Here is a 16,626-nt window from a genome sequence, read left to right as displayed (position 1 = left end):
ATGTGGATGGATGACATATCATGAAGGGCGGGTGCGTCTGGGGAAATGTCATTTAATCCAATAAGCATATCTGTACTAAAGCGGTTTCGTTTTGTGGAGACGTGATTCTGTTGCCTTCGCTGACACCGACTGCTTGAACAGGTTGTGTTGTTTGGGGGCCACCTACTGACTCTGGGGAGCCGCTGTGTCTGACCGTGGGGCGAGCGTTACAGTGCAATATGCGCCTCGGTGGGAAGCCGCTGCGTGAAGACATATCATGGAAGGTAAATGCGGTGGTGTGGGCGGTCGCGTCCAAGCACGTTGTAGGCGCGCACGTTGTCACAGTCGGTTTGAGCCGTGACTCCTTTCGCAAGCACGTTGTCACAGCATGGACCTGTGGGGATTCTGTACATCCGGTGAGCCCTGCGTGCAGCGCCCTGCGTTGCAGGGTGTTAGTGCGCAGTGTGGACCTCTGGGGATTCCATACTGTATTACAACCTTCGAATCCTCTCGTTTCTTTCTTTGCTCTGTGGCGGGCGGCAGTGCGCGTGCGCCTTGATGTGCCCAGCGCCCAGCGCCCTGCGTCCATATCCGGTTTACAACCTTCAGTTAGTAAGATGGATAGTTTGGAGAATGGTGTACAATATTCTGTTTTCAGCCAAATTGCTGCATGTTTTGCACAAATTGAAGAATGAATGTTATGCAAATTACCGACATCCACTCCTGATCTAAGATATCGATGGAGTGGTCTCTTTCCTAGCATTGCCAAAGGTGGCCTAGAGAAGTGGTTTTCAGAGTGTTTTGGAGCAAAGTCAAAGATAAGGCTGCTCATTACTGTAAATTCTGTGCATTACAATTGTCACATTCTTTTTTAGTTATGTACTTCTCAGAATTAGAATATTTTTTTAATTGCAAAGGAAATTCAGTATGTACTGACATTCAGTATGTTGCTGTCTTTTCATGAAAAAGTAGATATGTCTGTTGCAAACACCACTCCTTTCACATCTCGCACACTCGGCTCTTCCTCCTCCCCTTGTCTGCTGTGTTTTGTTATCATCCCATCACGTGACTGGCGCTGAGCAGAGTGCAGACACAAAATTTTAGGCTGCAGTGAGTAAGAAAATGATAGCATGGCATGGAGGAAGAGGAGCATTGTGTGGTGGTATTTTACAGTTGTAAAGAAAAACATTGCATACTGCGATGTGTGTAGGAAGGCTATTGGCTACTGTGGCAACACCACCAATTTATAAAAACACATGCAAAACCACAAAAAAGAGAATGTTGAGCTGCAAAAGAAACAAACAGAGGAGGAGGAGGATGAGGATGAGGGAAATCCCTCAAACAGACCCAGACCCCAGACACAGGGACAAATTTCACTGGCAGAGTCCTTTCAGAGAGGCAAAGATTATCCAGGTAGCTTATGTAGTAGTGAAAGTAATTTTTTGGTCACGTCCAGGTAGTTTTAAATTCTTGCCGGTACAACTACCACAACTTTCATTGCTTCATATTGTTCACCTCTCCTCGGCTTCATGCATCCTTGAAAAAACAAAGTTTCAGTATTTTAATACCATCGTGGAGTAAAAAGAAATTACAAGCACTTGACATTGTGTCTGCATTGTAAAAGATTTGCTTGCAGCACATTGGCGGAAGTGGGTGCAGTGGCGCTAGCTGGCAGTAATGAAAGACAGCTAGGCTCTGTCCAGCGCAGATTAAAACACAGCACGGACAGTTCAGAAGCAATTCAGATTGACTTAGAAGCAATTGATAGGGAAATAACATGTTGTTTCAGATGACATAATGTTAGCAGATGTGTTTTCTTGCTAAAAATGTGATCATGACTGGTTTTGAATGTGAGTTTTGGCAGGCAGTAAACGTATTGGTATTGGCATCTGTTTTGTGGATACTGGCTCTGTATTCACCTCGTATTGGATTGATACCAAATTTTGCAGTATCGCACACCACTAATATTTAAACACAGGACAAGTGCAAGATAGATTAACAATTATACTAGTATACTATACCTGGCACAACTGGTTCAGATGCTACAGTACCTTCTGCCAGATGGAAGTGGAATAAAAAGACAGGGGGGATTGGGAGTGGTCCATCGCAATGCTATAAGCTTTCGCAGGTTGTAAAAATTTTTGTGAATGGAAAACAAAGAATTTTGCTTGCTAATACCTTGTTCACAGTTTTGTGTTTCCCTGTGTTTTTTTCTGCAGGTATGTAATTCAGTTAATCCGTTGCACATCCATAAAATCAATTTTATAGTTATTCCTCTTGTTCACATCACCACGGAGGAATGCAAAATGTAATGTATGGCATATTTTCCATACAAATACACACCACAAATCACCCCATCGTTTCAGAAAAAGCCTAACAACACGGATCCCATGATTACTTTGAAAACACCGTTTCCTTTTTCTTGATTCAGGTAGGTTAGGGCTCACAGGTTCCAAGTGTCGTAAAACTCCTGGGTTTCATCTCTGTCCCTGGCACATCTTTAGGATTGTGATTGGCAAAATTGTCATCATAACTGGCAAAGTGAGCATCGTACTACCAGAGCAATCACAACAAACATCTGATGGCTCAACAAAATATCTACACAGGAAGTGAGTCCGTTTTTTCTTTTTCTTTTTTCCATTAGAGATCTTTATGTAAATATGAAATGACACACACAGAATAAGTGCAGGAAAACATTTTCCAGACGGTAACTAAATCCCTTTCTTTTTATGTCAATGGCCTGAATTTTGCTGGAAGTGAAACAACACATATTTCTCAAATTTTTTTGTTGTAAAAAGAAACAGTGATATTTGCTCATCGGTATCCATTTTGTTTTGATTTTCAGGTTCTCCATTTTTTTTTCAATCTCAAATTAGGATATTGATATTGTTTTGTTTATTCAATTATTCTTCAATTTCTTTTTGGACTTTTTGAGCTTTTGTGTTTTGTTAGATTAGGCCTGATTATTTTTTCATCAGGAATACATTGTATAGTTAGTGAAATTCTGTCCTACCACTGGAGTCCAGAAGGATAGTCTTTGGAGGTATGCTTCTTCTCCAAGATCATCGAAGGACTGGATTGGGAGGACAACAACAACAACAACATTTATTTCTATAGCACATTTTCATACAAACAATGTAGCTCAAAGTGCTTTACATGATGAAGAAAGAGAAAACAGGCAAAATAAATAATTAAAATTAGGGAACACTAATTAACATAGAATAAAAGTAAGGTCCGATGGCCAGGGAGGACAGAAAAAGCAAAAAAAAAAAATCTCCAGACGGCTGGAGAAAAAAAATAAAATCTGCAGAGGGTCCGAGGCCACAAGACCACCCAGCCCCCTCTAGGCATCCTACCCAAAATAAATGACCTCAATCAGTCCTCATTGTATTCAGGGTTCTCATGGAAGGACTTGATGAAGACGGTCACGTGGACTTCTGGCCTTTAATCCATCAATGTAAGGACATCACGGTGCTTTGATTAGGTGGTGGTGGCACAGATCACCACCACAGACAACCGGAAAAAGAACAGAAGAGAAAGTAGGGGTTAGTACGGATTTTGGAGCAACCATGAATAATAATGATAATTAATTGAATATACAGAGCATCAGGATTTAACTAAGATGAAGCTATGAGGAAGCCATGTTAAAGTAATGTGTTTTCAGCAGTATTTTAAAGTGCTCCACTGTATTAGCCTGGTGAATTCCTATTAGATAGATAGATAGATAGATAGATAGATAGATAGATAGATAGATAGATAGATAGATAGATAGATAGATAGATAGATAGATAGATAGATAGATAGATAGATAGATAGATAGATAGATAGATAGATAGATAGATAGATAGATAGATAGATAGATAGATAGATAGATAGATAGATAGATACTTATTAATCCCAATGGGAAATTCACATTCTCCAGCAGCAGCATACTGATACAATAAATAATATTAAATTAAAGAATGATAATAATGCAGGTGAAAAACAGACAATAACTTTGTATAATGTTAAATGTTAACGTTTACCCAAACCCGGTGGAATTGAAGAGTCGCATAGTTTGGGGGAGGAACGATCTCCTCAGTCTGTCAGTGGAGCAGGACGGTGATAGCAGTCTGTCGCTGAAGCTGCTCTTCTGTCTGGAGATGATACTATTTAGTGGATGCAGTGGATTCTCCATAATTGATAGGAGCCTGTTGAGTGCCTTCGCTCTGCCACAGATGTTAAACTGTCCAGCTCCATGCCAACAATAGAGCCTGCCTTCCTCACCAGTTTGTCCAGGCATGAGGCGTCTTTCCTCTTAATGCTGCCTCCCCAGCACACCACCGCGTAGAAGAGGGCGCTCGCCACAACTGTCTGATAGAACATCTGCAGCATCTTATTGCATATGTTGAAGAACGCCAGCCTTCTAAGTAAGTTTAGTCACCTCTGTCCTTTCTTGCACAGCGCATCAGTATTGGCAGTCCAGTCTAATTTATCATCCAGCTGCACTCCCAGATATTTATAGGTCTGCACCATCTGCACACAGTCACCTTTGATGATCACGGGGTCTGTGAGGGGTCTGGGCCTCCTAAAATCTACCACCAGCTCCTCATTGGCAAGCTATTCCAGATTTTAGGTGCATAACAGCAGAAGGCCGCCTCACCACTTCTTTTAAGTTACAAGAACCCACCGCCGTCCTTAAATCCGGTGGCCGGGCACCATCCTTCTCCGCTATGAGTGTCCAGTAACTGAAAGGTTTAGGAGCTGCTGTGGATGATGTTGATTAGAAAATGGTCCAATCAAAAAGTCCCGCAACATCCTTCTCTTCCGGTTTTATTGGTACAGTGGATACAAAACACAAACTATAAATCTCACAAGCCCCTCTGCATCAGTGCAAACCTGTTTAAAGACACCGACCCCAATCGGTGCACCCAGTGTTGTCATTCACATTTAACAATCACACAACAGGACATACTAACACAGGCACAAAAAACACTTATGTGGCCCTGCTACAACATAATCAGAAAAATTTGCGGAAGTAAACACCCAGAAAGATAAAAAGAACATGTAACAAAACTCGATATGTAAAGCAAGAATGCTTTGTTTTTTAGCATGTTTATTTTTTAAAAATTCATCTTACATGCCTGTCACGTTCTTAATATTTAACCATTTTGTATGTGAAGCGCCAGGCTCCATTCCTAATCGTTTCTTAATGCTAATTTCTTTATTAGTTTATTGTGACATTATTGTCACATGCACAGAGTACAATGAAACACATACTTTCAGGTTCTATCAGCATGGAACACGTCACCGCTCTCTGGCACCATGATTAGTGAGTACAATTACTTAGCCTTCAAACTATGTTGAGCATTTGGCTCCAGTCGATATTATTGTATTTCTTTATTTTATATCAAACACTACATTCAATAGCCATCTGACATTTCCATCCTTGTCGTATCCTAGTTTGTATGCAAATCATGTTCCTCAATAGCTAATCATAATGCATATATTTATTTACATACCAGGGTGGTATGGTGACACAGAGTTTCTGAATAAAGAAACAGTTGTATTTGTTTTCTACTAGAGGCCAATGGAATAGAACAGCACCCTATACCATAATAATAATCCATAATAAAGAAAACAATAGCAATGAAGTTATAATGTTTACATTTTTTTTCAAAAACAAATGTTGTCAGGTCGATTAGTTAATCATAAATTTGGGTGTTGCCAGGTTGTAAGCCCTTGGCTGTGGTTTCACATAGCTAGTTTTGAATTAGATAAGATAAGCCCAGAGTGCCTTGTGGAAAACTGGTGCTCACTATAAAAGGAATGAACTGGAAATGATTCCTTTGATTTTTGTCACTTTGTATTGCATACCGAAAAGGGGTATATTAAGAGTTTAAAATAATCAGATTTTTTTTTATTTATTTTTTTTTTAATTGATACCATACTTTGTCCTTTTTGTGCGCTGTAACTAGCAATGAACTGCAACAGGTCTCTTTTTTTTTTACACAGTTTACACACGCCCTTTGAAACTTTGATCTTTGATTTAAAGGGCATAGCCATTGTTTTAGAGTATATTATGACAGGTTTGTGGCGTCTCAGGACCTTGAGCTTCCCAGGGTGTCTTCACTGCTGAACTAAATACATATTTCTGTAGCCTTGGATACTACTACTGACAATATACAATTTACAAGGTACTCGTGCCCGTCAAGGACGGGCTGCAGGCGACTTTTATCAGTGTTGCAGGGTAAAAGTCATTAAGTGTAAAATTATTTGTACCATGATTAAATTTAGTAATAAAATGTTTTTTGTTATTTGTGCCACACGACGAATCGGGATTCAAACCCAGGTGGACAGTAGGTGGTGTTAGGTCCTAACTTTGTTCCGGCATCCGGGATCAAACCACCGACTAAGGGTAGTGTGCACTCTACCACCTGAGCTGTATGGATCTTAGTTCCAAGGCAATAATAAACATAATGAAAGTTGTTTCTAGTTTAAGTCATGTATGAAAGTGTTATATGCCATAAAATGAACGACTTATCTTTATCAAAATAAAATTATGAATCATTAACACAATCAATGCATACTTAACAAATACGTAAACTATGTTTATTGAAGTATTTAAGTGGATATCCCTGGGTACACTACATTATTGATGTAAAAACCATCTTGATCCTCGTCTTTTCAAACTAAGAGCTTGATCTTCTTTCTTGAAGTTGCTCAAGATAAGGCAACATACAGTGTTTCTTCGAAGTTGAGCTTGAATTTCAGATGCATTTGCTCGACTTTCTCGAGTTGGAATGCGATCTTGTTGACGACTTGAATTTGCATCTTCATCGTTTTCATGAAGTCTATTTTCTCGTAGTCTTTGTCGCTCTTGCTCTCTTCTTTCGACAATTTCACGTTCAGTTGCATTTAAACGATTCTCTCGTTGTCGTAAACGTTCTTGTTCTCTTCTCTCAACAATTTCAACTTGAGTTGCGTTTGACCGACTTTCTTGTTGTCGTTGCCGTTCATGTTCATGTCTTTCAGCAACTTCAATTTCAGTGGCAGTAGAACGTTTTTGTTGCAATCGCAGACGCTCAATTTCATGAACCAATTGTGTTTGTTCTTCCGTGCGGTTGCTTCTGTAAGCTGCAACTCGTTGACGTTCATTTTGTCTCTGCTGTGAGATTTGAACACAAATAACAAAAAACATTTTATTACTAAATTTAATCATGGTACAAATAATTTTGCACTTAATGACTTTTACCCATTGGCGATTCTAAATTGGCCCTAGTGTGTGCTTGGTGTGTGGGTGTGTTTGTTTGTGTCCTGTGGTGAGTTGGCACCCTGCCCGGGATTGTTTCCTGCCTTGTGCCCTGTGTTGGCTGGGATTGGCTCTAGCAGACCCCCGTGACCCTGTGTTCGGATTCAGCGGGTTGGATAATGGATGGATGGATGGATGACATTTACCCTGCAACACTGATAAAAGTCGCCTGCAGCCCGTCCTTGACGGGCACGACTACCTTGTCGTACTGCACGTCGCTGTTTATTCCACAGTTTTTGTTCTTCCGTAAAAATTCTTTTTGGTTTCTTCGTTTTTGGCAATTCTTGAGGTGTAGTTTGAGCACTTGAAATATCCAAAATCTTATTTCTTTTTGCATTTTCGTCTTCTTCAGTCGAGTGACTTCCTTCAGCTTTTCTTTTAATCCGATTGGTCACTCGCTTCCCAGTGCTTCGTTCAGCCAATCAAAACACTGATGTAAACGTACCAACCAACCAACCAACAGACAGACATGCTGAAATATATATATAGATTCAACAACATCTACTGTGACATACATTTCATAACATTCTCACACTCATGTAGTCCAGTTTCTGGCAGAGGAACCCATCTTGACAGCATCTGGCCAAAGGCAGAAACCAGCTTTGAGTCGTGTGCCTATCCATTGCCATGCCCCTTTCACATTCTGCTAAACTGGAACCGATAAATAATTTAATACGTAGTGCTTTGGGAAATGGAAAAAAACATCCCGAGGTCCCAGCAAAAATTGCACAAAAACAACAACCAAGCACAGGATTTGAAATCAGGACAATGAATCTGTGAGGCAGCACTGTCAACCACTTCAGAATTCTGACATATGATTATTTATATAATGCGACAGGTTTGCTTTGTTCCCCTCTCAAGCTTAACCTAGAGCTTCCTATTCTAACATCCTGACGGTTTTCTTTGCCCAATCAGCCATACATGTTTGCTTGTAATTGTTGTTACTCAAAAAATAGTTTCATTTAGGTACTAAATATGCTGCTGGTTCACAGAGGAATTCAAATTTTGAATGGGGAGAAATAAATAGATGTTTTGTAAGTGGATCCCCAAGAGGCAGGGCCACCGATACATCACTGCTAGGGATTGTTGATGTCCCCATTTGAGGGAAGCTGGGAAATGGAGTCCCTTGTAGTTCACTGAATGAACTTTGTTGGAATGTTGTTATATCTGCAAGTATTGTTATTGATATTGTCATTGGATTTGCAATTTTTATCATCTCTTTTTGCTTCTGTCTAAGGATTTTAATTTAGCATTTTGTATTGAGACTTGTTTGCCTTCTGATTGCCTCATTACCAACTCCTTTTGCCTTATTTTCACATTTTGTTATATTCTCATTTTTGTGAATAAATCTTATTTTATAACGATTCTTTGTTTGCTCTTTCATCAACAAGCTGGAAGTTTCACAACACATGGGAAGACAGTCCAACGCAGAATGTGATCATACCTTCTCAAACTGGGACAATTTATTCAATATAATAAAATATAATATAATCTTATATATAAACGTCTGCACGTGGAAGTGTGTGTGTCTGTCTGTCTGGCCCGGAAATGAGAGTTGGAGCTGGGGTAAGGACTCCACCTCCAAAGAAAGAGTCACTCGCTTAGCCGCTAATACAGAAGCGAGGTGAGTACGTCGGCAGATGTTCAGAGGAGTTCCTTTCAATTATCTGACATCTCTACATTTCAATTTTTTTTCTGACGATTTCAATAGTTTCTAGGCCCCTGGGCTTTTTACAGCATTGGCTTACATAGCTAATATAATATAATATCTTAATACATAATTCACCAGCCTCCTCACTCACTCACTCACTCACTCACTCACTCACTCACTCACTCACTCACTCACTCACTCACTCACTCACTCACTCACTCACTCACTCACTCACTCACTCACTCACTCACGTCCAAAGCCGAATGCGCAGTCGCCTTCTGCGCAGCTGGCCGAAAAACCTTATGAGACCAACATCGCGGTAGGCAGCGGATTTACGGCCGCGAAAATTCAAAGAGAAAGGCAACTTCGACCGACATCCAACCCCAACATCGCGGAAGGCGGAGGATTTACGCCCGCAAAAATTCAAAGAGAAAGGCGACTTCGATTAAAGCTCTAGAGGCCTGAAAGGCGATTTCGACTACAGCTCAAGGCCTAATTACGCATTCTGATTCAATTACACATTCATTCATTACACCTATATCAGGTTTGTGGTGCTTATACTTATTACTATTCCACTTTTCACTATTCCATTTCATCTTACGTTGTCGAAACGGGCTCTTTGTCTAGTATAATATAATATAATATAATATAATATAATATAATATAATATAATATAATATAATATAATATAATATAATATAATATAATATAAAATCCAATATCTGTCTGTCTGTATGTCAGTCTGCTTTTTATGAGAGAACTGCTTAACGTATTTAGATCGGGTTTTTTCCTATAATTTGCTTGAACATTCCGGTTGATTTTGCGACTTCTCTCATCGCGCTAAGAATCATAGTTCACTTGCAGGAGTGATATATTCGCACTAATCCGAGACAGAGGCTGCAGGCCAAGGGGAGAGGGAAGTGTGACGTCAGGAGTGGAGTACCGGACGGGGTCCTCCTCACTCATGTGCCAGCCTCCGTTTGATTCGGTCTACCTCTCGCCACGTTTTTCATGTTCTCCTGTGTAAACATGACTAAATAAAGAAACCTAAACCTAAACCTAAACCTAAACCTTGCCTCTGCTTAGCAAGTAATACCTGTTTGTTCATTGGTTTTTAAAGTGTGTTCTGTTTCACTAATATGCAGGTGGAGCCTTAGGGGACAGCTAGTATAATATAATATAATATAATATAATATAATATAATATAATATAATATAATATAATATAATATAATATAATATAATATAATATAATATAATATAATATAATATGGGCAGCACGGTGGCGCAGTGGGTAGCACTGCTGCCTCGCAGTTGGGAGATCTGGGGACCTGGGTTCGATTCCCGGGTCCTCCCTGCGTGGAGTTTGCATGTTCTCCCCGTGTCTGCGTGGGTTTCCTCCGGGCGCTCCGGTTTCCTCCCACATTCCAAAGACATGCAGGTTAGGTGGATTGGCGATTCTAAATTGGCCCTAGTGTGTGCTTGGTGTGTGGGTGTGTTTGTGTGTGTCCTGCACTGGGTTGGCACCCTGCCCAGGATTGGTTCCCTGCCTTGTGCCCTGTGTTGGCTGGGATTGGCTCCAGCAGACCCCCGTGACCCTGTGTTCGGATTCAGCGGGTTGGAAAATGGATGGATGGATAATATAATATAATATGATGTAATGTAATGTAATGTAATATCCATCCATCCATTATCCAACCCGCTACATCCTAACTACAGGGTCACGGGGGTCTGCTGGAGCCAATCCCAGCCAACACAGGGCAGGAACAAACCCCGGGCAGGGCGCCAGCCCACTGCATGGCACACACACACCAAGCACACATTAGGAACAATTTAGGATTGCCAATGCACATAACCTGCGTGTCTTTGGACTGTGGGAGGAAACTGGAGCACCCGGAGGAAACCCATGCAGACACGGGAAGAACATGCAAATTCCACGCAGGGAGGACCCAGGAAGCAAACTCAGGTCTCCTAACTGCGAGGCAGCAGTGCTACCACTGTGCCACCCATCTAATCTAATCTAATCTAATCTAATCTAATCTCCTGCAACCCTCAATTAGAATAGACAGGTTTCAGAATGCTACTTTATGTTATACTGTACTACAGGGCCAGGACATGGCCAGTGCTGGGGCTTCACAGCAACTGAATTCTGGGTGAAGTTCAAGCATTGTATGTGTGGAGTTTGCATGTTCTTTTTGTGTTTATTTGGGTTTTCAGCCCACATCCCAAGTTTAGTCAACTAGCAGCTCCAAGTTAGTTTGGTGTAAGTGATTTTGGTTTTCTTTAGCATTTTGCTTTATGATTGACTGACACTATGTTCAGGACTGGCTACTGCTTTGCTCCCAGGTCTCCTATAATCCTTAACTGGATAAGAGGGAAACCAATTAGGTAGATGGATGATTTATAGTATTGAGTGATGCTGATAATCTGTTAAGTAGTTCTCTCATTCGCTAGCAAAGCGGAGGTAAGGAATGCCCCGAGGCTGGCACGTGAGTGAGTAGGGCACTGCTCACCTTTCCTCGGCCCGCTGGGTGTCTCTCGGATTCATGCAAATAAATTGGTACCGCAAGTGAACTATAATACATAGCGCAATGAGAGAAGTTGCAAAATCAACTGGAATGTTCAAGCAAATTATAGCAAAAATCCCGATCTAAATCTGTTAAGTAGTTCTCTCGTGAAAAGCAGACAGACAGACAGACTTTAGATTTTATATATATAGAGATATAGGATTAGAACACTGTCTTAATTCAATAGAAGTATAGCACAGCAGTAAGAACATTACATTAAACTTTTAGCTTCTCTAAAATCTTCCATTTACTAATGTGAAACCTTCATTCTATTCAAATTAAGTATTAAGCAAATACTTGGGTAATGTTACTGTTAATATTAACATAAAAGATATGGCTCTTACATGAGTGTTTACTGAAGTGGAAATTTCAATTCAGTTTTTACTCTGAGTACTTTACACAGTATTTTACAAAATGCTAATTTCAGCGAGTGATTGGGATGAAGGGTTTTCTTAGCTGGTTGTTTCTGGAGTCTGGGATTTAGGTCAATTACATTTATTATGATCACATATAAAAATGTGGGTTGTGGTTTTCCACAGAAGACATATTTTGTGACTAACACATTCTTAACGTTTCTCATCTGTTTCAGCTGCCTTCTAGGACTGATGCCTCCCTTCATGTGGGCAACAAAACACAACATTTACATGCAGAGTCACTGTCCAAGTTCTTCTTTTTCCTCGCATCAACAGGAAATAAAATGAGTATCTTCTGGAGACCGATTACCACCCTAATGTTCCTCTTACTGGCCTCAAGGGTGTGTCTGCAATCGAGGCCAGAGGAAGGTAAAGATATATGGCTGGTAATTTGGGGACTTTCTGCGTGTACTTGTACTGATGAAAAAGTATTGTATAACAGATCATAAAGAAAATGCAACAGGCTCAAAATGACAAGTGTTCACCTTAAGAGAGGAGCTGCAGTGAAGAGGAACCTTGCAAGCTGCCTGTCCTTTCTTTAGTTTGAAGCTTGAGGGCATCCAAGGGATTAGGGATGGTGACCTAAGATAAGGATCTATGCTCTGCATAGTCTAAAATGCTTTGATATTTCATGGTGTCCAGTAAATACGGTATATTGTGACCAGTAGGGGATGTTGCAGCACCCCAAATCCCAAACACAACCACACTACGCAAGTCCTGGGCTCAAATGAAATAGGTTTATTAACAAAAGTATCCTGCGGTGGGTTGGCACCCTGCCCGGGATTGGTTCCTGCCTTGTGGTCTGTGTTGGCTGGGATTGGCTCCAGCAGACCCCCGTGACCCTGTGGTCAGATTCAGCGGGTTAGAAAATGAATGGATGGACAAAAGTATCTTACAGTAAGTTCTTATACATTGGTTCTATGCCAATATTCTCTTCTCTTTTTTTTCTCTCTCTCTTGTTCTTCTACTTCTCCCAGACGAGTGATGTCCAATGACAATGGATGTGGTCAAGCAGCTTTCATTGTCCTAGACAGGGGAGTACTTCCAGTGCTAGGGCGTGGCCCGATGAAAGTACTTCTGGGTCAAGATGATGTCCCTGATAGCAGAGATCACAGACCCTCATAACACCCTCCGTTACCTAACAAGGCTGCACCATGGGACCACCACTCCCAACATGCCTTGTGGGTGTCCATACAGGTAGTGCACCCCAGTCACCTAATGTATCGGGGGAGCATGTAACCATGACCAATTGTTCCTCTCTCACAGTGGTCTCCTGGCCAGGTATTGTTCCTCATCTGACCCTGCCGGGATGTCAGTACGCTCAGCTCCAAACTGACATCTCCTGTCTTCTTCCTGGCTAGAGTATGGAACACTGTGCCTTTCCTCCTGAGCTTCTAATGGGCTGTCATACCATCCAGGTAAGGAATCTTGCCCCCATCCTGGCTGGGATACCCACTCAGATGTGTCATCCTTTACAATATCAATGATGCAGTTTGGGAGTGGGGATATGTTAACTGCAGGATATGAGTATTAAAGAATGAGACTGCAGGTACAAGTGGCAGAAATCTTTACAGGGTGGCTGTGCAGACAGTTCATTATAGTGCGAGAAGGAAAGAGATTCAGGAGATTCTTGGGTTAGAGGTACTTCTCCTGTGGATCTAGATGTGCCAGTTGAGATGGTTTGGACTGGGCATGTGATAAAGATAAATCATGGACAGCCCCCACTAAAAATGCTCTGGGTACCTCCCACTGTGGGGAGACCCAATGGCAGACCTAAAACACCCTGGAAGGATCATATCTCTTGGCTGTCTTGGGAAGGCCTGGGGATTTCTCAGGAAGTGATGGAATCTGTAGCTGGGGACAAGGAAGTCTGGGCTGACTTGCTTGACCTACTGCTATCATGACCCTCACCAGGAAAAGTGGTTTCAGAAAATGAGATGACTTGTGTCTGTGAAACTAGGAAGTGCAAAATGTGAAGCTAGTTTCACAATACAAACACTGGGTTATGTGATGCAGGGATATTTTAGAATTGTTGAGTATTTTATAATAACTTGAAGATATCCCCTTCAAATTCTAAAAACAAAATTAAAAAATTACAGCTGGTTAGAGAAAATGTATAATTAGTTGAAACATCCTTGTTAACTTTTAAATACAATATTGAGAAACTGGATGTAGTTCGAAACAAATCTGTAATCAGTTGAAGACCTCCTCTTCAGATTTTAAATACAAAATCGACAAAAGCACGTGCAGTGAGAGTAAATTTCTTGATTAAATTGACAATAGCGCGCACTTAGATTTTTTCCCTTTCTGCTTATGAACAGGCTGGGTTTAATACAATCACTATACAGGTGCTGGTCATAAAATTAGAATATCATGACAAAGTTGATTTATTTCAGTAATTCCATTCAAAAAGTGAAACTTGTATATTAGATTCATTCATTACACACAGACTGATGTATTTCAAATGTTTATTTCTTTTAATGTTGATGATTATAACTGACAACTAATGAAAGTCCCAAATTCAGTATCTCGGAAAATTAGAATATCAATTAAGACCAATGCAAAAAAAGGGTTTTTAGAAATGTTGGCCAACTGAAAGGTGTGAACATGAAAAGTATGAGCATGTACAGCACTCAATATTTAGTTGGGGCTCCTTTGGCCTGGATTACTGCAGCAATGCGGCGTGGCATGGAGTCGATCAGTCTGTGGCACTGCTCAGGTGTTATGAGAGCCCATGTTGCTCTGATAGTGGCCTTCAGCTCTTCTGAATTGTTGGGTCTAGCGTATTGCATCTTCCTCTTCACAATACCCCATAGATTTTAAGGTCAGGCGAGTTTGCTGGCCAATCAAGAACAGGGATACCATGGTCCTTAAACCGGGTACTGGTAGCTTTGGCACTGTGTGCAGGTGCCAGGTCCTGTTGGAAAATGAAATCTGCATCTCCATAAAGTTCGTCAGCAGCAAAAAGCATGAAGTGCTCTAAAACTTCCTGGTAGACGGCTGCGTTGACCTTGGACCTTAGAAAACACAATGAACCAACACCAGCAGATGACATGGCACCCCAAACCATCACTGACTGTGGAAACTTTACACTGGATCTCACGCAACGTGGATTCTGTGCCTCTCCTCTCTTCCTCCAGACTCTGGGACCTTGATTTCCAAAGGAAATGCAAAATTTACTTTCATCAGAGAACATAACTTTGGACCACTCAGCAGCAGTCCAAAGGCGAGACGCTTCTGACGCTGTCTCTTGTTCAAGAGTGGCTTGACACAAGGAATGTGACAGCTGAAACCCATGTCTTGCATACGTCTGTGTGTGGTGGTTCTTGAAGCACTGACTCCAGCTGCAGTCCACTCTTTGTGAATCTCCCCCATATTTTTGAATGGGTTTTGTTTCACAATCCTCTCCAGGGTGTGGTTATCCCTATTGCTTGTCCACTTTTTTCTACCACATCTTGTCCTTCCCTTCGCCTCTCTATTAATGTGCTTGGACACAGAGCTCTGTGAACAGCCAGCCTCTTTAGCAATGACCTTTTGTGTCTTGTCCTCCTTGTGCAAGGTGTCAATGGTCGTCTTTTGGACAACTGTCAAGTCAGCAGTCTTCCCCATGATTGTGTAGCCTACAGAACTCGACTGAGAGACCATTTAAAGGCTTTTGTAGGTGTTTTGAGTTAATTAGCTGATTAGAGTGTGGCACCAGGTGTCTTCAATATTGAACCTTCTCACAGTATTCTAATTTTCCGAGATACTGAATTTGGGACTTTCATTAGTTGTCAGTTATAATCATCTAAATTAAAAGAAATAAACATTTGAAATACATCAGTCTGTGTGTAATGAATGAATCTAATATATAAGTTTCACTTTTTGAATGGAATTACTGAAATAAATCAACTTTGTCATGATATTCTAATTTTATGACCAGCACCTGTATATAAATGTAGAACAAGAACGAAAACTCAATTTAAAGATTTATTTATGTGGATAGCGCTGTTGATTAGATTTTTCTAACATAGTGATGACTTGAATACAGTTGTGATCAACGTTTCCTCAACTAGTTGGTGTTGAATGTTTGGTCTTTCAGGGCTCCCTTCTGATTTTCTTAATTTAAACGATTTAGCTAGGGATGCACCATAACTACTCCACTCCACATGCTCTCAATATTAACCTCACGTTATGGCTTTGTCCTGGACACAAATGTCAGGTGGCAGTAAATTTAGGAGGTACTTGGAATCAAATGCAAGTAAGTTTCAAAATGGTGAGGTGGCAGGATGTAAATAGGTAAGTGACTAGAATGTTCTTTTCTTACAAAAAATGGGAAGATTATGGTGTTGCTGATGATTGATTTTCTGCCAAGAACATGGCTCTCATGTCCCCATCAGATTTCCTGGTGTATTTGATCTTCCTGCTCACGTAGGGTTAATTCTGTGTACAAAGTTGGTTTCCACTACAGCTTTCACATACTAATTTAAATTTCAAATATGGCTGGATATGCTTATTTTAAACGACCCTTTAATATTTTAAATAAAATTCAATGTTTCAAAACTCTCCACTTATTATCTTAGTGCTAATTCAGTCAGCATTTTAGGTCACCTGCTGGAATGATCCATGATAGAGCTGAACGTTAGTGTTTTCTTAACTTTAACCTTCCACTAAAAGTTGAAAGATTAGTTAAACTAAATATATTTTTCATTGCCAAGAATTACAATTTAAAGTGGTTGTATCTGTT

At 40.7% G+C, this 16,626-nt stretch overlaps 1 protein-coding gene across 3 annotated transcripts in view; it reads left to right on the top strand.

Annotated features, from left to right (window-relative positions):
- Positions 1 to 16,626, top strand: part of LOC114662951 (colony stimulating factor 2 receptor subunit beta) — a 76,390-nt gene that overhangs the window by 14,355 nt on the left and 45,409 nt on the right. For all 3 annotated transcript variants that reach the window (XM_051934454.1, XM_051934453.1, XM_028816698.2), the window contains exon 2: positions 12,077 to 12,269. In XM_051934454.1, the coding sequence (XP_051790414.1) occupies positions 12,185 to 12,269 (85 nt within the window). In that variant the 5' untranslated portion in view covers positions 12,077 to 12,184. The remainder of the gene's footprint in view (positions 1 to 12,076; positions 12,270 to 16,626) is intronic.

Source organism: Erpetoichthys calabaricus, chromosome 12 (assembly GCF_900747795.2).
Source record: "Erpetoichthys calabaricus chromosome 12, fErpCal1.3, whole genome shotgun sequence".
Classification (NCBI taxonomy): Eukaryota; Metazoa; Chordata; class Cladistia; order Polypteriformes; family Polypteridae; genus Erpetoichthys; species Erpetoichthys calabaricus.
The sequence above is the reverse complement of the archived record's forward strand: the minus strand, read 5'-3'. Positions and strand labels throughout refer to the sequence as shown.